General features: G+C 43.0%; 1 protein-coding gene across 1 annotated transcript in view; it reads left to right on the top strand.

Annotated features, from left to right (window-relative positions):
- ERC2 (ELKS/RAB6-interacting/CAST family member 2) overlaps positions 1-5,215 on the top strand; it is an 887,162-nt gene extending 881,947 nt beyond the window's left edge. Inside the window, exon 16 of the mRNA XM_047850845.1 lies at positions 2,226-5,215. Within this exon, the coding sequence (XP_047706801.1) occupies positions 2,226-2,468 (243 nt within the window). The 3' untranslated portion in view covers positions 2,469-5,215. The remainder of the gene's footprint in view (positions 1-2,225) is intronic.
- The last annotated feature ends 19,455 nt before the right edge of the window (positions 5,216-24,670 follow it).

Raw genomic sequence — 24,670 nt, 5'->3', positions numbered from 1 at the left:
ATCTCGTGCAGTGCCGTTGTGAGGCACTGTATCTGCCTAGTGACCTGCTACCCAGCTGGAAATCTTTCTCTCAACTGAATAAATGATTGTTCTTTGCTACTTTATCTTGGAAAAACATCAAGGACATCAGACATTCACTGTAATTATTTTTCACTCGTTTCTCCATCTGTAAAATATGACCGGTGCATTTTAGTACTACTTTGGGTTTCTCTTTACCTTTTAATCATGTGGCCTTTTAATATATTGGTCAGCCCTTTAAAAGGATGATTAAGAAATGCTTAATGCACAAAAGAATTAGAGCAATGCACAGCTCACGGAGCAGAAAGCGTGCTCTGACTTACAATTTTCATACAAAGTTTGCAGAGATTTTATGTGCCAGAATGAGTAATATGATCTCCTCTAGGAACTCCCTAGCTTTCTGGCTCTGCAAAAGTCATTTTTTTGCCCCGATTCAAGTTTCTTAACCAGAAGGGTTACACCAAACTCCTCAGAGTATGAATTAGCAGAGTTCATCCAAGCCACATATTTCATTTGCACTGTTTAACGATGGCTGGAAATAACTGCCTACCTGTGCAGACACTGGGATCTTTGGCGCACTCATTAGTCAGTGTGGCTTGAGAAATTCTGTGCATCAGCCACCAAATCAGACAGCTCAGGCTGTATATAAAAAGCGGCTCACACATGTGTGAGTATGTGTATGCGTGTGTGCGTTTGATCTTTCCCCTCCCCACCATATTCCCCAGATAGCTGCACTATTACCAAGTGCCCGGAAACTCCCGAAGCATTCGCAGGCCATATGTGAATGATAATGAGCATCAGCAGGGAAGAAAATCAGCATTTGAAGGGTCATATGGGCTGGTCCTCTCTTCCCACCCATTTTGCTGACTTTCCCAGGCTACACTTGTATTCCACACCAGGGCCTCTTACTGGGGCAGTGAGAACATTTGGGGTGCTTCTGCATATCTGTTCCCCAGGGCATGAAGTATGCAGACGGATGACCGTTACATCTATGCTTGGGGTCGAGTACACACACTCACACACACACACACACACACACACACACACATACACATGCCATTGCATGCTGGGATGAAGGCCAGCTTTGTTTTGTTCTCTCTTTAATGAGATATCAATGTCCTTTTTAAAGTATGTTTTTATTTTGGTAAAACATACACTAAAATGTACCATTTTAACCAACGTAAATGTATAAGTTAAATGTAATTCAGAGGCATTTAGTACATACACGGAGTTGTACAACCACTACTGTCCCTTTCTAGAATTTTCTCACTATCCCAAACGATTGCTTAATTGTACCCACAAAACAGTAACTCCCCCCTCCCCTTCCCTCCAGCCCCTGGCAAGCCTCTAGTCTATTTTATGCTTCTGTGAATTTGTCTATTCCAGATATTTCACATAAGTGGAATCATGCAGTATTTGTCCTTTGGTGTCTGGCTTATTCACTTATTTCACTGCCATGGTGTCTCCCAATGTCATTCATATTGTGGCATGAATCAGAACTTCATTTCTTTTTAGGGCTGTGTACTACTGTTCCACTGTATGCACCACATTTGCTTATCCATCCATTTGCTGATAGACACTTGGGAGTTGTTTCTCCCTGTTTGTTGTGAACAATGCTGCGGCGAGCATTTGGATCCAGGTATTTGTTTGAGTCCCTGTTTTCCATTCTTCTGCATTCATACCCAGGAGTGGGATTGCCAGTGCCAGTATGTGTTTAAATCATTGCTCTTAAACGGTTTGTAAGCAAATGTTAAGTTTTCTGGTGTCTTGACCATCTTTAACTCTCTTGTCTCTGTAAAGTCGAGCTAAAAATAGTTTAAGAACCATACTCATTATAGAAAAGTGTGGGGAGAAAAAAAATGAACACATGGTCTGATCACATAGAAATCATCACTGGAACATTTTGGTATATTTCCTTTCAATTTCAGTTTCTTTTTGCCTATCAAGAGACATCTATACCTGGATGTGACATATTTTGAAAGAGGCCTCCTCTCAGATATGTTTCCAGGACATAATTTAACTTCATGTTCACTTTGCCCTTCCTCTGTGCTTCCTCCTCATCGCCCTCTTCCTCATCCCAACCAACCGCAACCAAAGAGAGTGGTGGAGGGTCAGCGCAGGGGTGAGTATGGGAACGCCGGCCAGGATTCTCTCCTGAGTCAATGGCAGTTGCTTCCCCTGCTAAATTGTGTGCTTTCTTGTTGCAGCTATCAGAAGAGCAGACTAAAGGGGAAACGCAGCTCTGCAGCAACATTCTGATAATCTACTGCAGCGTGGCTCACGTCACTGGCCATCACCACCTGGAACGCTCATCAGGCCTGGAAGAGGAGCTTTCATTTCCATTATGGCGCACAGTTCTGTTCGACTTGATATTTCCTACATCATCTCATGTCATTCCTCATGGATTCAGATATGTTGGACAGGAAGAAAGAGGAGGAGGAGAAACATGACAGACCCTCCTTTTTGTCAGGATTTGGGCATTTAAAACATGATCATCTCTTCTGAAGGTCATTATTTGATAAATTTTATTTATGTTACTTAAACATCGTTGAATACATTTGAGCTCCATGGGATTTTAGCTGTGGAGTCTGCTTCTGTTGGACAACTAGCTTCACCTCCAGTATTTCTGCTGGTTCCGCTTAAGTGGTCATTCCTAATGCGTTAGATTATCAAAAAGTGTAAATCCTGTGCGTGAGTGGTGTTGGCAGTGTTTGTATACCAAGATGCATGGAGCGTTTGACAAAGAAAGCAAAACACCAAAAACGGCGAGCCTTTACCCTCCTCTATTTCTTTAATCCGCTGTTTGAAGAACCGCATTTTGATGGTGTAACCAGTAGTTACCTCTGGGCCAGGTTGGAAATGAAATCAATTTTTTAAACCACTAATACTTGCCAAGAAATCGCCTTACGAGAACATGGTGTGTGTCTTTGACAATGCATGGCACATCTAAATTGATCTTTCGTAATTTTATCTGCCCCGGTTTTGTACCGGAGAGTGGCAAAAGCCTGAGGCACCTACATATTTCTATTCCGTGTGTTCCACACATCTCCATGGCTGGGATGAGCCCAAGCCTCAGACTCTTCCCATTCCCGTACATACAGGTCTCCATGAAGAAGCTGGGACTCATTCACATTTCAAGATCCAAATGCTGTGCAAACAGTGTAAGCTTGAAGGGTCATTTCTCATTTTTTAAAAAATGTCTCCAACGTGGATTCCAAAGCATTTTCAGCATCCAACATGAAAGCATTGATGAATGAGGAATAATCACAAACGCTGTGTATCTGTATATAGCTCTACACAACATGTCTGTGGGTACAGCGTCATTATTTAAAGCACATGCCAGGGAAAGAGACCAAATTTTAAGGTCTTTTACATACAGTGACATGGTACTAAGGAGAATTTAACTCCTACTGCTTCCTCTGAAGATTAAAAAATAACTAAAGTTGTTATAACTTCATAAAACTCATGACCAGTCTGGCAAATATGTGCAACTCTCGTATCGATCCACTTTCTCGTCAATGGAAGAAACCCTTCCACATGTATGCAAGTGGGAAATGAAAATCTGCATTCTTAAAAGGATAAACAGTGAAGTTAAGCATGAGTGGCCTTAATAAATACAGTTGTCTTTCTTTGCTGCTGTGGAAAGGATTCTACACAGGTGTTCCTGAAGTCTTGCATTGCATTCAGTCGTTATTATTACTTTTCCAAGTGTTGGTGCAATTAACTCTGGACCTCTCCCGTGAGCCATAGAGGTATTTAAAAGACAGACACCTTACTTGTCGGGGAACATGAATCTGTGTCTGACTTGCACTGTTCATCCTTGGTGCATTAGGAGTAATATATTCAAGCAGGTTTCTCGCTTCTGGCTTTGTTCTTGTCGTCAGTAAGTATAGCGAACTATGTAAAGCTTTTGTGTTGCATAAACAATCCAAATACATTCACGTTTTAAAAGTTTGTCCTTTAACTATCAAAGGGACTTAGGTTTCCATTGGAGAAATGAGCAGAGTTCTTTGCAAGCACATACAGCACATTTCGACATCAGGTCGCACTGCAAACCCAGGCCGCAAGTGCGTCCCCGTGAACAATTTGGATGTCCTCAGGTAGGCGGCCCCCACTGCCTCCTACAGCGGGATCCTCACCTGAACTCTGCAACTGAATACTTGAAGTAGGAAGTAGGAGATCCACAAGGGAAATTAGGGTCCTCAAAGCAGAAAAAGCAACCAACCGTGTATAGTTAGTGATTTCTAAGTACGTGCCAATTCTGTCACAGCTGTTGTTTTGGGGGATCATTTTTTTGCCCCACTTTTGTTGGATTAAAGTATTACCAACCTTACCATTAGGGGGCATCTTCTTTAGTCCCCTAAAAATTGAATCCCATCGAACATAGCGTCTTTTCCCATGTCATGTACTATTCTCCGATGTTGGGGGGAGGGTTACCAAAAAAATTTCCTTTTCACATCTTAAAAATAGTCTCTGGGTTTACAACAAACACTGTGATGTCGGGAAGATATTTCCTTTGCGCAAACGTTAGCAGGCAGCCCTCTAATCATAACGAAGTTGAAAAAAAAGTTGAGGCTGACATTTAGGAGAAGTTGGTCTTCTCTCTGTGCAAAAGCAGGCTTGTACCTTATACCCCATTTGATTTTGATGTACAGTCTCAATTTTGTATTTAATGATTTTTGTGTATCCGGTATGCACGTTAACAGCGTGTCAACTTTCATTTGAAAGTGGGTTTCCATTTACTTTTTAAACAGTGTTTCTGATGAGACCTCCAACGTGTTGTCATAAGCTCTATCTGAGATGTTTTTGTGTAGAGTGGCGTTTGAATGCTGCCAGGGGTCAGTGTATCTAATTCCCAGAGACCCTCGTTTGATAGTGCTTCTTGTAATTTTTCTTCAAGTGAGTGGCATGTGGGTTGTGAATATTGACCATGTGATTATGGACTTCGATATGAAAACAATAAATAAAACTAAGGAACCCTCAGAAACTACCAGTGGGCATGTATTAGCCAGTCATCGTAACCTCGTGTCTAGTAGAACAACATACAAGGTATGTACAGTTCATAAATTTGTTATCATGTGTATGAGAAGTACTTTGTGCTGATCGCCTTATTTATATTCATCAAATAAACTTTGTTTCTTTCTGAAGTGAGTTCATTCCATCTCTAATAAATGCTCCTTTGTGGTGGTTTCTAATCTTTTTCGGGTCATGGATCTTCACTTGAGGAACCTAACAACTTGAAGAAAAAGGAAAGACAAAGGGAAGGTGTATACTCCCTTTACTGAAGTCGTCAAGGCATAAATTTCCCTTTACACATAGCTGGTTGCAGAGGTTCATATTAAGGAATTAAGTCATTGAAGGGGTCTCCCTTCTTCCTTGCTTCCCGCTTTCCCGTCCCTTTGTCTTTCTCTTTCTCTCAATCTCCCCCTGCTTCTCTCTCTCTTCTATGCCTCCCCTCTTAAAAAACAAAAAAACAAATTAATGTTTATTTATTTTTGAGAGAGAGAGAGAGACAGAGACAGAGCATGAGCGGGGGAGGGGCAGGGAGGGAGGGAGACACGGAATCTGAAGCAGGATCCAGGCTCTGAGCTGACAGTGCAGAGCCCAATGTGGCACTCAGACTCATGAGTTGTGAGACCATGACCTGAGAGGAAGTCAGATGCTTCACTGACTGAGCCACCCAGGCGCCCCTCCCTCCCTCTTTTCCTCCTTCCCACCTTTTCTCTCCTCCCACTTCTTCCTCTCCCTCCCTCCCTTCTGCTTCTCCCCCTTGTTTCCTCTGTACTTTCTGTGGGGTTGACATCAGTCACTGCTGGGTTCTTTTCACTTGGTGGTAAAGATAATTCCCAACAGCTTTGAGTATGCTAGGATTTAAGAGGAGGGACCCTCTCCCTCCAAGCATCCATATCAGCCCCCTAAAGGGACTCACTGGTCCTTTTTGGATCATGCATCCAATTACCTTATTCAAGGGAGTTGGGAGGGTGAGACCCTGTGATTGACAGCCTCACTGATGTGGGAGGGGCAGGTTCCAAAGGGAAAAAATGGGCTTTATTCTAGAAGAGAGGGACAAGAAAGCCGGGCAGGCAGGAATAATAGCTAGCCCTGGATACACTTGGTTACACACACAAAATCATCCAGAAAAACACACAAAATCATCCGTGCAAGGGCTCACCAGCCTTCACAGCCCAACTGTGGATCGTGGTGGGGAACAGCTCCTGGTTTCTTTAAAGGTTTGAGTTGTACTTCAAGAAATGAACTACCACATCTTCCCCGTTATTGCAAGCAAAGAGTAATTGATTATCAAAGCTGGAAAGTATGTCAGATGCCATGTGTCCAATATTCTCTTTTGACAGATGGAGAAACTGAGGCCCAGTTAGAAGTGACTGATTCGAGCACATATGGTAAGTTCACTGCAAGTCCGAGACTGTCCCCAGAGCTCCTGAAACAGAAATACATATCCCTGAAGACTCTCTGGGGAGGAGAGGGTGGGATAAAATCTTCCCCCTAGATGGCCCTTGACGACACTGGGGACATATCATTTGCTTTATGGACTCACAGCCACTGTGTGTGCAATTCTCTCACAGTCCGGCACATTGGGGGGCAACCTGCAGTAGTATGCCCTTCTCATTATGTTGCCTTTTTGTAGAAAAAGAACTTCTGTTGGACAAGAATTTCTTACCTCATAGGACTTCCTGAGGCAGCCGGCTCGCATTCAAGCCTGATTATGTAAACCCAGCTGGCCAGATGGAGCCCCTGCTTCTTTTACTCACAAACCACTCCTTTTGTTAGGAAAGGTACCAGCCCACACACTGCTGGACTCATCTGCAAGTTCATCCATACGTCAGTCCCAGCGAAGCACATGGACTGGATTTTGGTATACCCGAGGTTTTGAAATTAGGAATCTGCCTCGACTAATTGCTAGTATCTGGGAACTGCTCTCACAAAAAAATTGGAGAGCTGTTCTAATTCTTAGAAGTGCTAATCCACAATGATAATTATACTAATAACTGAATGCAGATAAAAAATCATTGGACATTATTATTTTCTAGGAACCAAGCCGTGGTGCTAAAGCCAACATACATGAACTTGTTTGTCCCCGACAACAGTCTCGTGAGGTAGGCACTGTCGTGATCCACACTTTGTAGTGAGGGAAACTCTAGGCCAGCGGAGATGACCAGCATACGTTTACAGGACATGCATCTGGTGCTGGCGTTGTGCTAAATGCTGCGCTTACATGAACTTAGCCTCACAATAATCTCGTGAGGCGGGAATTCTCGTTCTCCTCAGACAAGGAAGGGGAGGCCCGAGGAGATTACACACCTCACCCACCGTCCCCCGGATTCTATGTGGTGGAGCTGGGCTTTGAACTCAATACTCAGTCAGCCCTAGGGATGTAGGGGCTGGGATGAGGATCCCATTTGTTTCCACCTTGCAGTGCTTCCACGTTGCAAGTTTGGGCTCCAACATGGCCATTCAGCTCACAGAGACCTGAAGCAATTGGTTGCTTCAAGAATGCCACAGTTGACCAATACTATGAGAAAATGGATTGCCAGGCAGCAAGGTCATGGATCCAGGGGAAATCAAGCCACACATGAAAAGAGAGCTCTGACAGGACATTGGATTTAAACCTGCTATCCATGGGCCTCTCTATTTCTTCTAAGTCCCCAGTGTCTGCGCATCAGCACCTCTGACCTAGGTGTTTGGGGTTTGCAGGGTGAAACATCTGGTGACAAGACACTGGACAGAATCCCCAGGTGGGAGAGGGCTTTGAGTGCCATGCTGAAGGGTATAGACCTAATACACTGGCTCTTAACCTCAGTAATTTAAATGCTGCTTTCCTGACTCTTGCTATAGCTGAAGACAATATGTAGTCTTAGTTAAGCAATTTAAAAAAATTGAATGGGCTCACTTTTTTATTTAAATAAGTGTAAAAGGGGGTGCCTGGGTGGCTCAGTCGGTTAAGCGTCTGACTTCAGCTCAGGTCATGATCTCACGGTTCGTGGGTTCGAACTCCACGTCGGGCTCTGTGCTGACTGCTCGGAGCCTGGAGCCTGCTTCAGATTCTGTGTCTCCCTCTCTCTCTGCCCCTCCCCTGCACATGCTCTGTCTCTCTCTGGCTCAAAAATAAATAAAAACATTAAAAAATTTTTTTTAATAAATAAATAAGTGTAAGGGAAAAATGCCACTATCATAAAGGAGAAAGTAGGATTGTTTTCTATTCATAGGCATCACCAGCTAGAAGAACAGTAAAAATAATGAAAACAGAGTTCTGAGCCTGAGGCTTTCTCCTTCTTTGTTAAAAAGGGAGACCAGCAAAAGTTAGAGAAGTGTTTCTGGGGCCAAACCAAGAATTTTGCTTTGTTACTGAATCAGAAGGATTGAAAAATAATCAATGAAGGCATATTTAACAGTGTGGCTCACAGTTACTTAAGATGTCCAGAAGGATCACTCTAATCATTTCAAGGACCCTTTTGAGCTCTGAATTTTAGGAAACCCTCCTGCAGCAACAGAAATCCAGTGATGAATTTTTGAATACAGTTTATTTTAACACTTTATTTTTTAGAACAGTCTTAGATGTACAGAAAAATTGAGCAGATAGTACAGTGAGCTCCCCTATAAACTTCCTTCCCACAAACATAGTTTCTTCTATTATTAACATATTACATCAGTACAGTACATTTGCCACTAATTGAACCAACACTAATACGTTGTTATTAACTAAATATCCCTACTTCATTCTAGTAACTAAAGTCTATGCTTCATTAAGATTTCCCTAGTTTTTACCTAATGCCATTCTCCTATTCAAGGATCTTATCCAGATACCTTATTACATTTAGTTGTCAGGCCTCCTTAAGCACCTCTTGGCTGTAATTTGCTCACACTATCCCTATTTTTGATAAAGACCTTGACAGCTTTGGGGAGTATGGGTCAGATATATTCTGGGTTGCCCCTATCCTGGGATTTTTTCCACATGATCAGACTAGGGATATGGGTTTGAGGAGGAGGACCATGGAGGTTCAATGCTATTCTCACCACAGCATCTCAAGGGTACCCACAATCAACATGGCTTCTCACTATTGATGTTGACCTTGATCACCTGGCTGAGGTCGTATTTATTAGGTTTCTCCACTGTAGTTACTCTTTATCCCCCTCTTTGTGATAGACTTTCAAAGTGCAGATCTCTGTCTCGGAATATTCTTCTGGCAGTGCAGAGGACACACTGGCTAAAGAAGAAAACAGTTCTGAAAGCATTTTGGACCAAGATTGTTGAAACAACAGCTTTACCATTTGGACTGGATTTTCCTTCTTTTTGAAAATCCTTTTACCCCCTCTAACCTCGCCTTCCTCTCTCGGATTACTTATGCATCAATGGCAGAAATGATCAATGTGGGTAGAGGAGACCCTTTCCCAAGCTCAGGGCAAAGCAAGAATTTCTATAGTTTAAAAATAGATGTTGTCTGTGCCAACCACTGTGACTTCACTTAGGGCTCAGGAGAAAACCTTGCATAAATTCAAGACAAAACCTCCATGCCTACATAACTGCAACTCACTGGATAAAGACATTACAGACTGTTTGAATTTGAGGGGAGAAATATAAGTATTTGAATAAGGGAATCGGTTAGGATTTTTTTTTCTTTTGCACATACCCCACCCTGCCAAAAAAAGAATAAAAGAAACAAAACTAACACGAGATAACGTGAGCAAAAATAAATATATACATGCACATACATGCATATTGCTTCATGCAATAAACAGTTTAAAGGCAGTGGGTTTCAGATGTGGCTTGTCCCAGGGCTCAAATAACTTCTTGCCATCCGTTTCTTGGTTTTGTTTTCTTGATATTCATCCATTCTGGAGCACTTTTGAGGTTGCAAGTGAGACCCTCGGCCCTAAATCCCTGTCTCTGGGGGAGGAGTCATGTGCTGTTCGTCACGAGGGGAATGCAAATTTTCAAATAAGAAAGGAGGCAAACATCAGATGCGCACAGCAACAGGACCCCCAGCAAAATGACCTTGGAGACTGGTTTAATTTGCATAGAGCTTTGGCCCAGAGGGGAGCATCAAGATGTGTGTTCAGCATGAGACAGGCAACCTAGGCATCTCAACCAAATCTCAGTCACCAGGCTCACAGGCAATCATGAAACTGTGTGCACCCTCTGCTTCTGAATCTCATTAATGAGATTGTCTCTCAGCTACCCGACATGGGATGTGAGAACAGGAAATGAGACAAGACATGAAAAATGTTTGGAAAGAACATTTTAACAATACAACTCTCTTCATAACTCTACGTCTTTGAGTGGCTTGTTTCAACGTTTAGAACCTGTATTCGGAGAAGGAGGTCGCCCTCCTTAGTTGCATAGTTGGAAGGTATTCGGGGGAACATACCAAGTAATAGATTTGAGAACAAAAGCCATTGGGAAGGAACTATCCCTACGTGCCACAACACAGATGGATTTCACGTAATATGCGGTGAAAGCAGACAGATACAAGCAAACATACTGTGTGACTTCATTCAGATAAAGCTCAGAAACAGACAAAATTAATCTAGAGGGTTAGGAGTCAGGATAATTGGCTAACCTTTGGGAGTTCACAACTGTAAGGGCACAAAAAAGTGGTTTGGGGATGCTGGTAACATTCTGATTCTTGGCCTGAAAGTTGGTTAACATGGTTATGTTCAATTTGTGAAAATTCATCAAGTGATAGGATTTGTGTACTTTTCTGTCTGTATTTATGTCTTACTTTAAAAGTTTATCCTAAAAATGTTTAATGTCATTAAGCATTAATCCAGATTCAAATTACAGAAGCTAGAAAATTAATGCCTGTGGAATGAATTCAGGCTTTGAATCTTTCTTGTCTGGCCAGTGCTGTGTCTTAGAATGTTCTGACAGGGCAGTGGTGGCTTGTACCTCTGTTGTCCTCATTTCTCTCTGAGAGGCTACACCCGGCCACCTGTACCCCAGCGCATTACCTGCTTGGCCCCTGGACATATTTGAGTTTGCAGCCTCCCTATTTCCTCATCCTAAAATTATAGTACATTCCCAGAGGGTTGTTCTTTTTTTTTTTTCCCTTAACAAGGATCAAATGGGCACTTAGCACAATACCAGCCACATAATAGTTTCTGTACAAATGGAAATGATAACTGGTAGTAGTAGTAATATTGTCATAAACAATAAAAATATTTAATGAAATAAAACCAGTGGTCCCTTGCTGACTCCCAGCCATTCTCCCACAAGAATTGCTGCTGGGCTGGCCCTTGTTCAGATCCCATTTTGCCACGTCAGGGTTTTCTTCGACCATGTTTAATAACCAGTTTCCAGATCTGGATATTGGGGGCTGTAAATTTTCCTGGTGACTGTTGCCAATGACAGGGAAGGAAAGACTTGTGTAATTACCACTTGTACTTCCACAAAACACATGAACTCAAGTCAAGAGTGAGGGTTTGGGACAATAAAACACTGGGTTTTTAAAATACAGAAAAGATCTGCCCAGCTTATATGATAAGAAATGTGCACCTGGTTGGAAAAACAGAACAAGGACGACTTGCAGCGGAGCAAAGCACTACTGGACAGGACCATTTCTCTTTCCCTGCCCAGTACTGCTCACATCTGGAAGAAGAATTAAGGCTTCAGGATTAGTCGTGGGTTGGTTGGGAATCAGTACCTTTGCCTCTGGCCAAAATCTATGGCCTTGGTTTTTAGCATTCCTTTGGTAATGCAGTGCCTTTCTTAGATCATTTTACAGCACAGTTGTATGCAAATGATGCTATGCTGTTCAACACCCTTCAGACAAGGTAGTTTAGTGGGATCCATGGAAATATCCCAAGACAGCAACATACTAGGACTTCTGGAAATCCTAAGACATCATAACTCCTTTTGGAAATGCTCAAGATAATCCTTTGGGAGATGTTGGACTTGGGCCCCCAACACTAGTTAAAGATGCTTTCATTTCTGAGTGTCATGTTTTCAGTCCATGAGGAGGTGGATGTGGGTTTCAGGGAAAGGATTGCCTTGCCATTGCATTCCCCCAGTGCTTGATTTCTGGAAAGAAGAATATGAGTAAGCTTACTCTTTTCGCGCCCCGCCCCCTCCCCTCCCCCCCCCCCCCCATGTCTGTGCATTATTAGCAAGATAGCAAGTAGGCTTAGGTTGAGTTTGTGCTTCTGGAAGGAGCTGTCCACATCAGCACAGGACCAAAGGGGTCGTGAAAGGCTGAGCAAGTTGAACAGTGAGAGGGAACAGAATTGGAATCTCTTAGGATGACCAGTCCCACGTCTCCTGGACTTCCAGAAATTATGGAGGCATGGAAGAAGAATTTCTCCAAGAGCATCATTTGATTTGTCAAAGAAACTGATATTCAACAAATCCAAAAGTGACCACTGTGAATTCTTAAACAACAAGCTCAGAGCGTGGCACGTGGCCATTTCTAAAAGAGTAGATGCCCTCCTCCCAAGTTAATGAAACGGAACCTTATTTTCCTTCTGACAACAACGGTTTCATTGATATCTCATGTTGCCCCAAGCCAGTCAAAACTGATAACAGAATAGTTGATTTTAAATTACATTCAGAGGGGCAGAGCCTTTGGCAAAGAGGGACCACTAGCAGCACTTTCTCCAGTGGACCAATTTTCTGTGCATATGCCTTTGCAACTGTCAGCTCAAAGCAAAGATTCTTCCTGGCTTGCCTGGAAGTCTTCTCTTTTCCCAGCCTATGACTTCGGTTCACATAACTTTACCTACTGTCAAAGGAGTGCAGCTGAAAAGAGTAAAGGGTATTTGACTGAAGAGTGATAGTAAGCTCAAAGGTGAGCAATTAGATTCTGGGTTTTGTACAATTCTGAGACAATTTATGCTCATCGTTTCTCAATCTAAACATCACAGAAAAATTGCAGATGCCCCTGAACCTTTTTATGGGCTACAGATTATATCTAAAGAAAAAGAAAACACAAGCAGGGTTTTCTTTGTGGAACAATTCTCCCTTTATGCTCCAAGAACGGTGTAGGTATGATTAAATGTAACAGAGCTAGGTAAAATGGATACCACATTTGGAGCAAAGAACTGTATTTTCCTTCAGCCGATATTTTGGAAAAAATCTGTTGTCAGTTTGGACAGTGATATTAAACCAATCCATACAAATTCAGTCAAAGGCAGCTGCGGAAATCTCATTTAAAAGCCAGTCATTTCGTGTGGAGGGCATCGAAGTGGGTATCAGCACATGGTGGTAACAAGCCAATCAGTTTGTGTATTTGAGTGGAATTTCAGAAGATAATTGTTTCATTTCCAGGTCGGTCTAGCTCACCACTTGACCTTGGACTAATTGCTTAATCTCTCTTGGCTTCGGGTTTTCTATCTCGAAAACGAGAATAATAATAACTTGCAGCTACCTATCTCATCCGGGTATTGAGTGGATTAATGGGGTCATATTTGTAAGGTCCTGGAAAATTCTCCAGAGAGAAAGTTCTGCCACTCTTTTTGTTTCTGGCTGGTAGTATTTTAGAGCCATAGATGGGAAGGATTGCATCGAACGGGGTCTCTGCTTCCTTCTAACTAAAGAATGGGCACCTTTTGAAAGCAGAACTTTTCATTACTGTAAAATCTCTGATTCTATTTTGTTGGTGCAACAATGTGGAACTCCTGTGGTAAGCCAGATTTCCTCCTCTGTCTAAACAGTCCATGGAACTCTGAGGAAGGCACTAGGATTTCATGATCACAGGGAATTACCCAGAATATTTCTGCTTCAATCAATACATAGATTGACTTTTGGGGTCAGACGGACTTGGGTTGAGTCCTGTCTCTGCCGATTTCTGGCCGGGGGACCCTAAGCAAATCTCTTGGCCCTCCTGTGATTCTGGGCCATTGGGTGCCCAACCTGTAGATAAAATGCTTAGCACAAGGTCTGACACATGGGCAGCTTTCAGGAAACACTACCTACATTCATAGTATGTGTAATAGTAACTGCGTGTACTTTCCAAAACATTCCACAAAGAATGACGACAAGATACAGTCCTCACCTAGCCCAAACAAGAGACTGGTTGGCCATGGCTATCCATTAACAGTATACTCATGTTGGGAGCACTTCAGATTTAGGAAAATGGCAAATCAAAAGGAAACAACTCTGTGTCAGAGATTATTGCAAATTCCCATAGCATATTTTTCTGTTGTTACCCGCTCTAGCTCAGTCTCTTGACTTTCCAGGGGCAACACTGGATAACCAACATTTACTAAAAAGGAACTACATGCCAGGCATTGTGCTAACACTATGAATAGACTTTCTCATGTAATAGCCACAACAGCCCAAAAAGGTAGGGACTGTTAATGATCCCTTTTACAGAGGGGGAAAGTGAGGCTCAGTGAGGCTAGGTTATCCAGTGGAACACAGCTATTAAATAGAGAAGCCAGATTTCAATCTTCACTCTCACTCCTGAGTCCTGTTTTAACTCAGTGATGTCTGGCAGAAAATAATGTGAGCCATGTACCTAATTTTAAATTTGCTAGTAGCCATATTTTTTAAAAAAGGAAAAAGAAGTAGGAGAAATTAATCTTAGAAATATGTGTTTAATCCAAAATATCCAAAAACACTACCATTTCAACCTAGTCAATATAGAGATTATTAATTAAAGACTTTACCATCTTTCTCTGTTTTCATACTAAGGCTTTCAAAGTCAGTTTATATTTTGCACTTACAGCCTGTCTTAATTTGGATGAGCCACATTTCAGGTGTTCAGTGGTCACATCCGACTCGTGATCACTGTACTGGACAGTATAGCTCTAACCACTGGACCACCATGCCTGAGTCTTAGGAGACTGTATTAACCAGATTTATCCAACTATATTAACTGAGGAAGAAAATCATAGATTTTCCAGTTTGAACAAAGGTAAAAAAAAGGGGGGGGGGAGGTTTAGAAATGTAGCAGGAGTTTAACATGCTACTTTTTGTATTCTCTGTTCATCAGTTAATTCACCCTCAAAGAATAGCTCTTTTCTGGAACACCCTGCTATCTGACCTTTATTTTCATCATATATAATATGCATAATTATACAAGCTGGTACAAGGAAGAAACCAGTAAGTGACTGACTGACTGAATGTATTCACTTAGAAGATGGTCTCTTACGCAGGGAAGATATATAGGCTCTCTGAGGGTTAGAACTTTATCTAAATTTTGCCCACCTCAGTAGTCCTGCCTGTAGCACAGTGGCAGGTACACAGGAGGCTTGCAGAAAGCATTTTTGTGTGGAATATATTAATGAATCCACGTAGAGAAAGTAGGTATTTAAAATATTATTCCTAATGAACATAGGGAATCTAAATTCCTTTCTACACCCGCACATTTGGATTTTAAGACCCAAAATCAAACCCCAATGGATTTAGCTTACTTAAACCAGTTAATTTATGTTTCCAAATGAAGTAGGATCAGAGAGACCAGAAAAATCAAGAGTCAACTTTAAAAGACAGTTGCTGATTTTCCCATTCATTGTCCCAAGTATGTCAAAGCCAGATGTCCTATAGATGTAGGTATAGGTCACAGGCTGCAGCATCCATCACTTAGCCACAGAGCGTTTTGTCTCTAAGAAAAGCCCCTCACGTACTCTCTTCCTGGCTTGGACCTCACTGGCTTATCTTCAAAGCGCTCCCAAGATTCCCACCTGGCTTATATATCGGTTCACCTCGTACTCCACGCCACCCATACGTTAATGGTGATTCCCCATGGTTTTTCTTAGCTGACAAGGGGCTCTGTCTCCAGGGAGCCTGAGGATGGTGTCAGGTCAAATCTCCTTTAGACTCTGGAGGGCTGATCCAAACCCAGCAGGGAATGGAACAGGTATTTACTGTTTAAGTTGTAAAGCTGACCTTGCCTTTTGTGCTTAAATGTGAATTTCCCTAAAACAACCAAATAGTATTGTATTGTCAGAACCTTTTGAATTGCAAGTGATAAAACCCAACTCAAACTGATTTCATGAAGGATAGGTGAGGAGGGTAAAGTGGACCTCAGACACAGCTGGATCCAAGGGCTCCAACACGGTCAGGCTAATGTCTTACTTCTTCCTCCATTTCTGGGCTCTGCTTACTTCTAGGCTGTCTTCATTTTCCATGCCACTTAGGTCACATGGTACTTCCCAACCCCTCACCCAGAGACTACACTTACAGCCAACCAGGTTAGCAACCTCCGGGGGAGGTGGGTTCCCCTACTGCGCTGCCGCCAAGACACGATCCCAACACCACCTCTCATTGGTCTAATCAGAGAAAAGTCATGTGACTCCATGCGTGGGTCACAGGTCCACACCTTGAATAAGAGGGTGGAGTCATCTGACCCGGAAGAAGAATACAGGTGAGTCTTCAAGGGAGAATTAGGTGTTCTTACCCAGGGAAGGAGGAATCAATGCTGGACAGGCAAAAGCTCTGAACAGCCAGACTGATGCCCTATCTCTGGACATAATCCTTTGTCTCCTTTCTTTAGTATTGAGCCTGCTTTTTTCCCTTGCTCTGTCTCCCACATACCTTATTGTGTAGCGTGAATAAGCATTACACTCCTCATCATTATTGCATGCGCCTGGATATCCTGCTTCGTTGTGAGCTCTTGAGGGCAGAGACCACGGCTCATTCATTTCTGCATAGCCAATGGTTAGCATAATTCCTGGCACACAGTAGATAATTGGGGAAAGTTCACCAAAAAAGGAAGAGAAAGATGAACAACCTGGGAATCAAATCCCTGGTTGGGGGACACTGTTCAAAGATACAGACATTGGTTCACGGCCTGAGCAAAAACTCTCTACCGTGGACGGTGACCTTTGGAAGCAAACTGAAGAATGTACCATTATGAGGTTGCTCAGAAAAAGAAGCAATCTAATTTTGGCCTTGTGAAAACTTCATCGGGTCTCTGGCAACATGCATTGATTACAATTTTGATTTAAACATGGGTGTGGGATATCCTGTAGGCTAATCCTCTCTAGACAAAGAGGAGAGAGCAGATACAATCTTTTCTCACTGCTCTCCTGGGAGAATGGTCTCAGCACCTTTTTTGCCTCATTTCCTTCTCTATCCCCGTCTTTCATCCTTCCCACCTCCCTCTTCCCCCTCTTCTTTCCTTCCATCCCTCTCCTCTGCTTTCCTCCCTCCTTCTTGCCTCTTCTTTTCCTAGCTCTACCCTCCGCTTTTGCCCTTAGGAATCAGGGCTTGAGTTTAAATCCTGGCTATGCATCCCAAGGCAAGTGATGTCACCTCTGCAAGCTTACTTCCCCATCTGTGACATCAGGATAACAGCCCTTACTCTTCAGGTCAAGTCCGATGATATTAGGTATTGTAAAATGCTCAGCACAAACTAGAGTGACTGCTTCAGGAGGGAAGTGGGGGCAGATTCCATTTCTGTGAGGTAGTCAAGAGTGTGGAAAAGAGACTTTTGGCTACAAGTTCACCCAGTTTCAAACCAGCCTCTTCAAACAGAGGCCAAAGTGCCTCTGCTAGGCTTCCTATCAGATGACAATGTTTGGGAGCCCCAGCAATGACATGGCTACAGGGGGTGTCTCCAAAGGGTGACCCACTGGATCAGAATCAACCCCTCTCTCCTGCTGGACCCCCTTGGGACTTCCAGGGTGGCCAACTAGCACAAAGAAGAATTCCTAATGTTGAACTTGGTTCTTAAGCCTTTTAAGCCCTGTTCCAAACACACTCAGAAGCCACAGGCCCAATGACGTCACCTAAGTAGCAATAACATCCAGGATATGTTTACAAACACATTTTGGGGGTTTGCATCTCACCCATTCATTGGAGCCTTTGTTCTAGAACCTGTTAAGGTCTAGCACTTAGTAAGTGCTCAATAATTATCTGTTGGCTGTACTGGACAAAGCAACATAATCTGGCACATACAATACCAATTTGATATGAATGAATGGGTATGCCATAAATGCTTGTTGAATGAATAATTGATGACCCACAGTAGACAATCCATGCATACATTTGAATGAGAAACCAATAGAATGAATGAATGAATGAATGAATACCTTATCAGTCATGCCTATGGCTATTACTTTCTGTATGTGTTAAACTGCTCTTTGATTTATTTTCTGTAGCTGTTATTTACTCCTGACAAACTGACCCTAAATGTATGATTTTTTTTTAATTTTCTGTTGTTGAATTTTGAAATAGATACTGCTATCACTATGGATTGAATGCTGTTTTCAAATAGCAAAGAGATGTTTGAAAACATCCTCAAATTGAACACGCAGAACCAGGGAGGGATGGTGCTTGTGTACCCACTAATCTCTGTTATGACATATCTACATGACTGAGAGGATTTTGCTCCTGAGCTGAGAAGAACAGGGTTGTCCATGAGCAACACGTGAGTGGAGCCATCATGTTCCTGTATATACTCAGTAGATATATGTACAGGCTGGAATAGGTAAATTTAATCCTTTGCCATTATTCATTTCATGTCCCTGAATTCTGTGGTATTTCCAAGGAGTGACTGCTTTTCTTCTGGGTTAAGTAGAAATCTTTGCTTAAGTCAAAACCACTTACTTTAAATACATTCAGCGACATTGGGATCTTTTATGCCCTGGGAGTGTTTCTCATGTTTTTCAAAGTCAATGAATTGTCACTTGACCTTAATGGACACTTATAGATCACTGAATTAAGGATTAAACTGAGTAAGAAGCTTTTATCTGAAATTCGCTGATTTATTGAGACAGATTTGGGAAGTCATAACAGTGTCACTTTATTAAGCATTGAAGATTATAACAGCAAAGTATACAAAATTAAAAGGACTTGGGATTTAATTCGGCTATTTAGAATTATTTGCAGTCTCTTTTAAGGAGGTTGAGAATATTTGCACAGAAGAAAAAAAATCATATTAGAGTCGCTCCAGTTAAAATTCAGTAAGATGTGTAAGTGCTATGATCAGTCAGAACATTCTTGAAAAGTAAAAAAATGCCCTCAGCTTCCTAGATGGTTTGTGCACAGCTTGATGTCAGGAAGACCAAGTAATTGACCAAATGGTGAAACTCTTGTCTTGTTTTATTTCGATATTTTGCTATTATGTATGTCTTAAAATTTTTCTCCATCATTAGTTTGATATAAAAAATTATTACATAGCTGAAATTAACAAAGATGTTCATATTCTTTTTATTTATTTTTGAGACAGAGAGAGAGAGAGAGGGAGAGAGCACAGGTGGGGGAGGAACAGAGAGAGAGAGAGAGAGAGAGAGAGGAAGACACAGAATCTGAAGCAGGGTCCAGGTTCTGAGATGTCAGCACAGAGCCTGATGCAGGGCTTGAACTCACAAAACACAAGATCATGACCTGAGCTGGAGTTGAACCCTTAACCGAATGAGCTACACAGGTGCCCCTAGATTTTCATATTCTTAAGTAGTTTTGAGATGCCCTGATATACTTTTCTTCTTTGGGAAAAATTTATTTTAACACTCATCCAAATGTGCCCTCCTAGTAGGTGGTCATGAAAGGAAGACTCTTAAAAAAAAAAAAAAAAAAGAAAGACTCTTCATTGCTTCTTATCTAGAAAGGATAGGTTTGATCTATATTAGACTCTAGTTAGAACCAAATCTGCTCATTATCTAGATGCTGTCTAATGAGATTTTATTTTTCTGCCAGTCAGCTTCACAGCATGTCTAAGTCCGAGAAATTTGAAAAATATTATACTTCTCTAGATTCCTCTTCCAGAGAAAGGAACTTGGCTGAAGAGCTTATACCCAGGAGTGTGGCTGGATAATGCGTTGTTTGGGAGCAAAAGTAATAATGAAACTACTAAATCAGATTTCCAAATCCCAACACACAGATTTAGGCACGCAATATTGAAAATTGTGGACAATAAATAAATAAAATAAGGCAAAATAAAAATTCCAGCATTTTCTCCTATCTCTCAGATGAGAAAGTCAACTTCTTTCTATGTTACTAAATGGACTTGTGTCCCCCCAGAAATGGTTAATGTGCGTTCTAAACCCAGTATCTAGATGCCCACTGGCCCACATAGAACACGGGATGGATAACAAGATTGAGCATCTCAGCTGTCTTTTATGAGAAAATGCCAGTTAAGAGAAAACTTTTCAAAAGAAACAGTATGACAAGAAGGGAGAGTAATAGAATACTGTCTTTCTTCAGAGGAAAACTATTTCTCTTATCAGACTCCTTCCACTTAAGGTAAGCCTTGTGTGGAGGAGGCCAGAGGAAAAAGTGTGGGCACATTTAGGGAACTAGGGAGACACCTTTCAAAAAACAGTTTTCCTTTCTTTATAGGCAAATACATTATGGTGGTTAAGCCCCTGCTATTTAGAGTCAGATTACCAGGCTTCAAGCTCTTGCTTAGCAGTTAGAGGGCTATGGGTATGATCATTCATTCATTCATTTATTCATTTATTCTGAGCACTTTCTCTGTGCCAATTACTAGAGGTTATAGGTTTGAACAAGACAGACAAGATCCCTGCTCTCCTGGAGCTGACGTTCTAGTGAGGGGAGACAGAAAATAAATAAACATTCATGCAAAAGAAGTCAGAGAATTTCAGGTCAGGATGAAAGAAGAAAATCATACAGAGGATCATCGGCAGGGGGAGCAGGGGCTACGTTAAGTTAATATGCATGCTGAGGTGGCGACCTGAATAGTGTGAAGTACCCAGATCAAAGGAACAGCTTTTCAGGCAGAGGGAACAGCAAATGCAGAAGATGCATTCTGATGAGCCTTGCAGGCAGGTGGGGACTGGTTTTGACTTTATCCGATAAACTGGCGAGTCCTTGAAGGACTTTAAACAGGGGAATGATATACTCTGAGCTGCCCTGGTGAGAGAGACCTCACGTCCTCACCCATGCTTCAGGGATAACACAGGAGGAACACCAGACCAAACTAGTTCCAGATAATGGGGAATTCACGGGATGCTGCTCCACATGAGGTCAGAATTTAAGGCGGATTGCCCAGTATGGATGCTGTGGTTCCTGATGGTAGTGGTAGAATGAGGGCGGAAAGTCAGGACTTCATAGTAAGCTGATTAACGAAGAGAGGACAAATCTTCCACAGGCCGGTTGGTGTGGCTGATTCTGCCGGTATTCTTGTTTAGTGCTTATGGGAGTGAATCAGAAGCTTTCAGGAGAGACTCTTTCCACTGAAAGTAAGCTTTATATGGGAGAGGCCCAAGGAGAAAGTGTGGGCATACTTGGGGAACCAGGAAGACGCCTTTTAAAAACGAGTTTTGTCTCTATAGGTAGATGAAGTGTGGTCGTTAAGTCTCTGTTATTTAGAGTCAGATTGCCAGGGTTCATACCCTGGGCTTTGGACACTAAAACAGCTTGAGTTTATAGAAATTGTGACCTCTTTAAACCTTTCCTTTTCTCCATATCATGCAGATAATAATAGGATTTATCTCATGAAGTAATAAGGATAAAACACATCAATGAATATAAAGAGCTCAAACAGGCGGCATCTGGTGCATAGTAAGAGCTCAAACAATGTCCCCAGCAATTGTCACCATTATTCATTAGTCATTATTATCTTATCAGCCTCATACTTATTGGATTCTATCATGCAGACACTGCAGATAATCCTATAACTGCCTCTCACATTTCTCCTCTTTTCCGGGACCCCTCCCCCACCCCTCCTGAGGCAACTTTTTTGTCTCCAGATTTTACCCAGGGCCCCCGGGACAGACATTCCTAGTGTTGAAATAATCACAACAGCTATCTACAGGGGCCTTTGGAACATCAATTGTTAGAACATCTCTAATATATCCCATTCTACAGGGGAGGAAATTGAGGTGCAGAAGGGGAAGTGACCACTCAGCGAGAGGCAGAGCTGGGATCCAGACTCAGGTTTGTTTGGCCCTGATGCCCCTTAAAATTAAAAGAAAAAAAAAAGCCGAAAATATCCATTCAGACCCCCCCTCCTCCCACCGCCCTCCTGTAAAGCACCATTGATGATAAAAATAAAGAGGGCTCTCAGTGAGGGGAACACAGTACAAGGAGAGCTTGAGTCAGGCCGGTGTCCAAAACTGTCCTCCAACCTCAAGGCGGTCCCTGTCCTCCGCAGCCCAGGGGCTGGTGGCATCACAATGCGACGGTATTACTTTGACTGTGGCCATGTGGTGGTGAGGAAGCCCCGACCCCCTTCCGGCCTCTTTGTTCTGTTTAGTGCTCCATCTGTGGGCCCCTCGCAGGCAGCCCGGCTGGTCTTGACTCTGAGGCGAAGGAGTAAACATCTTGGGGTGCTTTATTAGTTTATTTCAGAAGATGGAGTCTGTTTGTCCCTGGGGCCCACCCCTCTTTTATGGCCTCCAGCCCTTCTTAACAAATTCTAGTGACTGGAGAGAAAACCCCTTTCTACAGTGGATCATTAAAACACCACCATAAACCCAGGGCCATAAAATATTATTTGCTGGGCATAAAAGGGGGGTCGATTTTCCCAGAATGACAACCCAGGCGCTGCTTTCTCCCACTCTGGGGAAGGCAGCACAGGGGATGCGATCGTTCGTAAATTCCTTATCTTGCGCTCCGTTTTGGTGAAATAACCCTGTTGGGAGAGCAGCCAAAACTACTGATTTATTTGTTCCACAGACTCAAAAGCATTTTTAATGAGTGGAGCATGGTGATGCCTTGCTATTGTGCCTGCAGATGACTCAATCTGAGTGCGCACACCCAAATGCACATGGGGTTTGCAAGGGGAAACAGGGAGTTCCACAAATTGGAGGTGGATTGAACAAGAACCTTTGAAGGTGGGGATGGAGAGACATTGGTTTCCCTTCTTTCAACCGTCTGCTCACCCCCTAGGCAAGTCCACCAACACCCAGAAATGGACTGGCTCTTAGAACCGAGCCTGGTTTTCCAGAGAAGCACCCTGTGGACTGAAGGCTTAAAATGGATTTCCAGTTGGTTCCCTTTGACGTCGTTCTCTGGAAATAACACTTTCATCCATTCATGCATTCGTTTGGTCATTCAACAAATATTTTTGGGCACCTACTAGGTGCCAGGCACTGTTCTGAGCACCACCGTTCTAGCCATGGAAGATACTGTTACAGAGCTTCCAGCACCCTTGTGGGGTGTAGTCTCAGCACACACATCATTAGTATCTTCAGATGAAACTCACAATCCTGTATCTGAAGTCTTGAGGCCAGATCAGTGTGTCAGAAAATTTTGGAATTTTTTTGAATGATAAAATGGGGGCATATAATTATTTAATTTGCGGAAGGCCCCAGTGAAATCTGGGGAAGTACCCAATAACTCAATGCTGTTCCCATTTCTTCAGTGAAAAGTGTGGCCATTCACTGTAACTGGAATAAATCAAGATTATAAACGGTCTTGTCAAATGAGGTCCAGTTCTGCTTTCTGAAGAGCAGGTATGGAGCGTCTGGTAAGTGACCCATGCGGGGTACTCCATGACCCTCACCGTCCATTCTTGCCATGTCCCTGATTTTCAAGGTCATCCATTTCCTTTTCACTGCACCCCTGCCACAGGTCCTTATATTTCTCTGTGTTTTGTTTATGTGTTTATATGTGTGTTTAAGGGGATTTTGAGGCACTGAAAGGCTAAATAGTTTGTGTGAGACTTGACAGCTAGAAAGTAGCCTAGGAGGGTTGCAACTTCAGAGTCTGCACTCAACCACTGCCTAACACTACTGTCCTCTAGAGGAAAGACAGCAAAGCAGGCAGTGAAAACTACCAGGGCTGTGTCTACACAAGCAAAGGCAACTGGAGAAAAGCAATAATCCAGATAATTGAGAATATAGCAAATTTTAGAAAAAGGTCTGTGTTAGATAGCCAGAGTTTCTGGACAGGCTGTAGGGGTAGAACAAGTTAGTAGCCTTTCTCTTGTAGCAGTAAGTTCATCTATGTGGACTCAGGGACACTCAGGCATGGAGTGGCTTCAGCATCCCAGGAGAGCTTCCTTCTTCAACAAGTCACTTCCTGCCACTTCCCAGTGCCTCCACATGTGAACTGGGTCCCTGAACTGGTGCCTCTGGGCATGGCCGGGTTGCCTGCCTCCTTTGGCCAGGAGACTCCCAAACTGCAGTTACTGGTTAAAACCCAGAAGGGAGAGGGGGAAATGGGGAGGGGAGCTGCCCAGGGGAGGTTTTCCAGGCACAGATCCCTCTTGTTTAGACTCTCCCCTGGAACTGGCACATCTCAGAACAGATGGAAAACTGGAAACCACCCATAGGTCATTGTTATGTGGCCAAGGCCTAAAAGTGAGGGGAAAGGGGACCCAGGAGATGAATGGGAGGTGTCTCAAGAGGAGCTTTGATGACCTTGGGCTCCCCCTCATCAAGGCTTCCTGCACCCTTGGCTAAAGAAAGCAAGCCCAGAGGGAGAGAGGGCATCTCTTTCAGTTTGTGGGAAGCCCATACTGCCATTCTGCTGCCTAGCAAAAGGAGGCCAGCGCTGGGAAGGAGTCCCATCAGCTGAGAGGAGTAAGGTTCAGGAAGGGACCAGGAAGGGTGGGACAGCGTCTCTGGACCCTCTCCCAGCGCGACCTGGGGTGGTCAGCCAAGGGTGGGAGTGGGGGATGGAAGAAACAAAACAGTCACCACCCAGAAGTACCCAGGCTATGGAGTTTTTGCTTTAAGGTCAAGTGCATGCTGCTGGTTGTCAGAAATTGAATCCGTGTGTGTGTGTGTGTGTGTGTGTGTGTGTGTGTGTGTGGTGTATCGTCTACCTCCTCGGGTGTCTAGA

This window comes from Prionailurus viverrinus, chromosome A2 (assembly GCF_022837055.1).
Source record: "Prionailurus viverrinus isolate Anna chromosome A2, UM_Priviv_1.0, whole genome shotgun sequence".
NCBI classification, from domain to species: Eukaryota; Metazoa; Chordata; class Mammalia; order Carnivora; family Felidae; genus Prionailurus; species Prionailurus viverrinus.
Note: the sequence above shows the minus strand (reverse complement) of the source record. Positions and strands in the feature narration are given on the sequence as shown.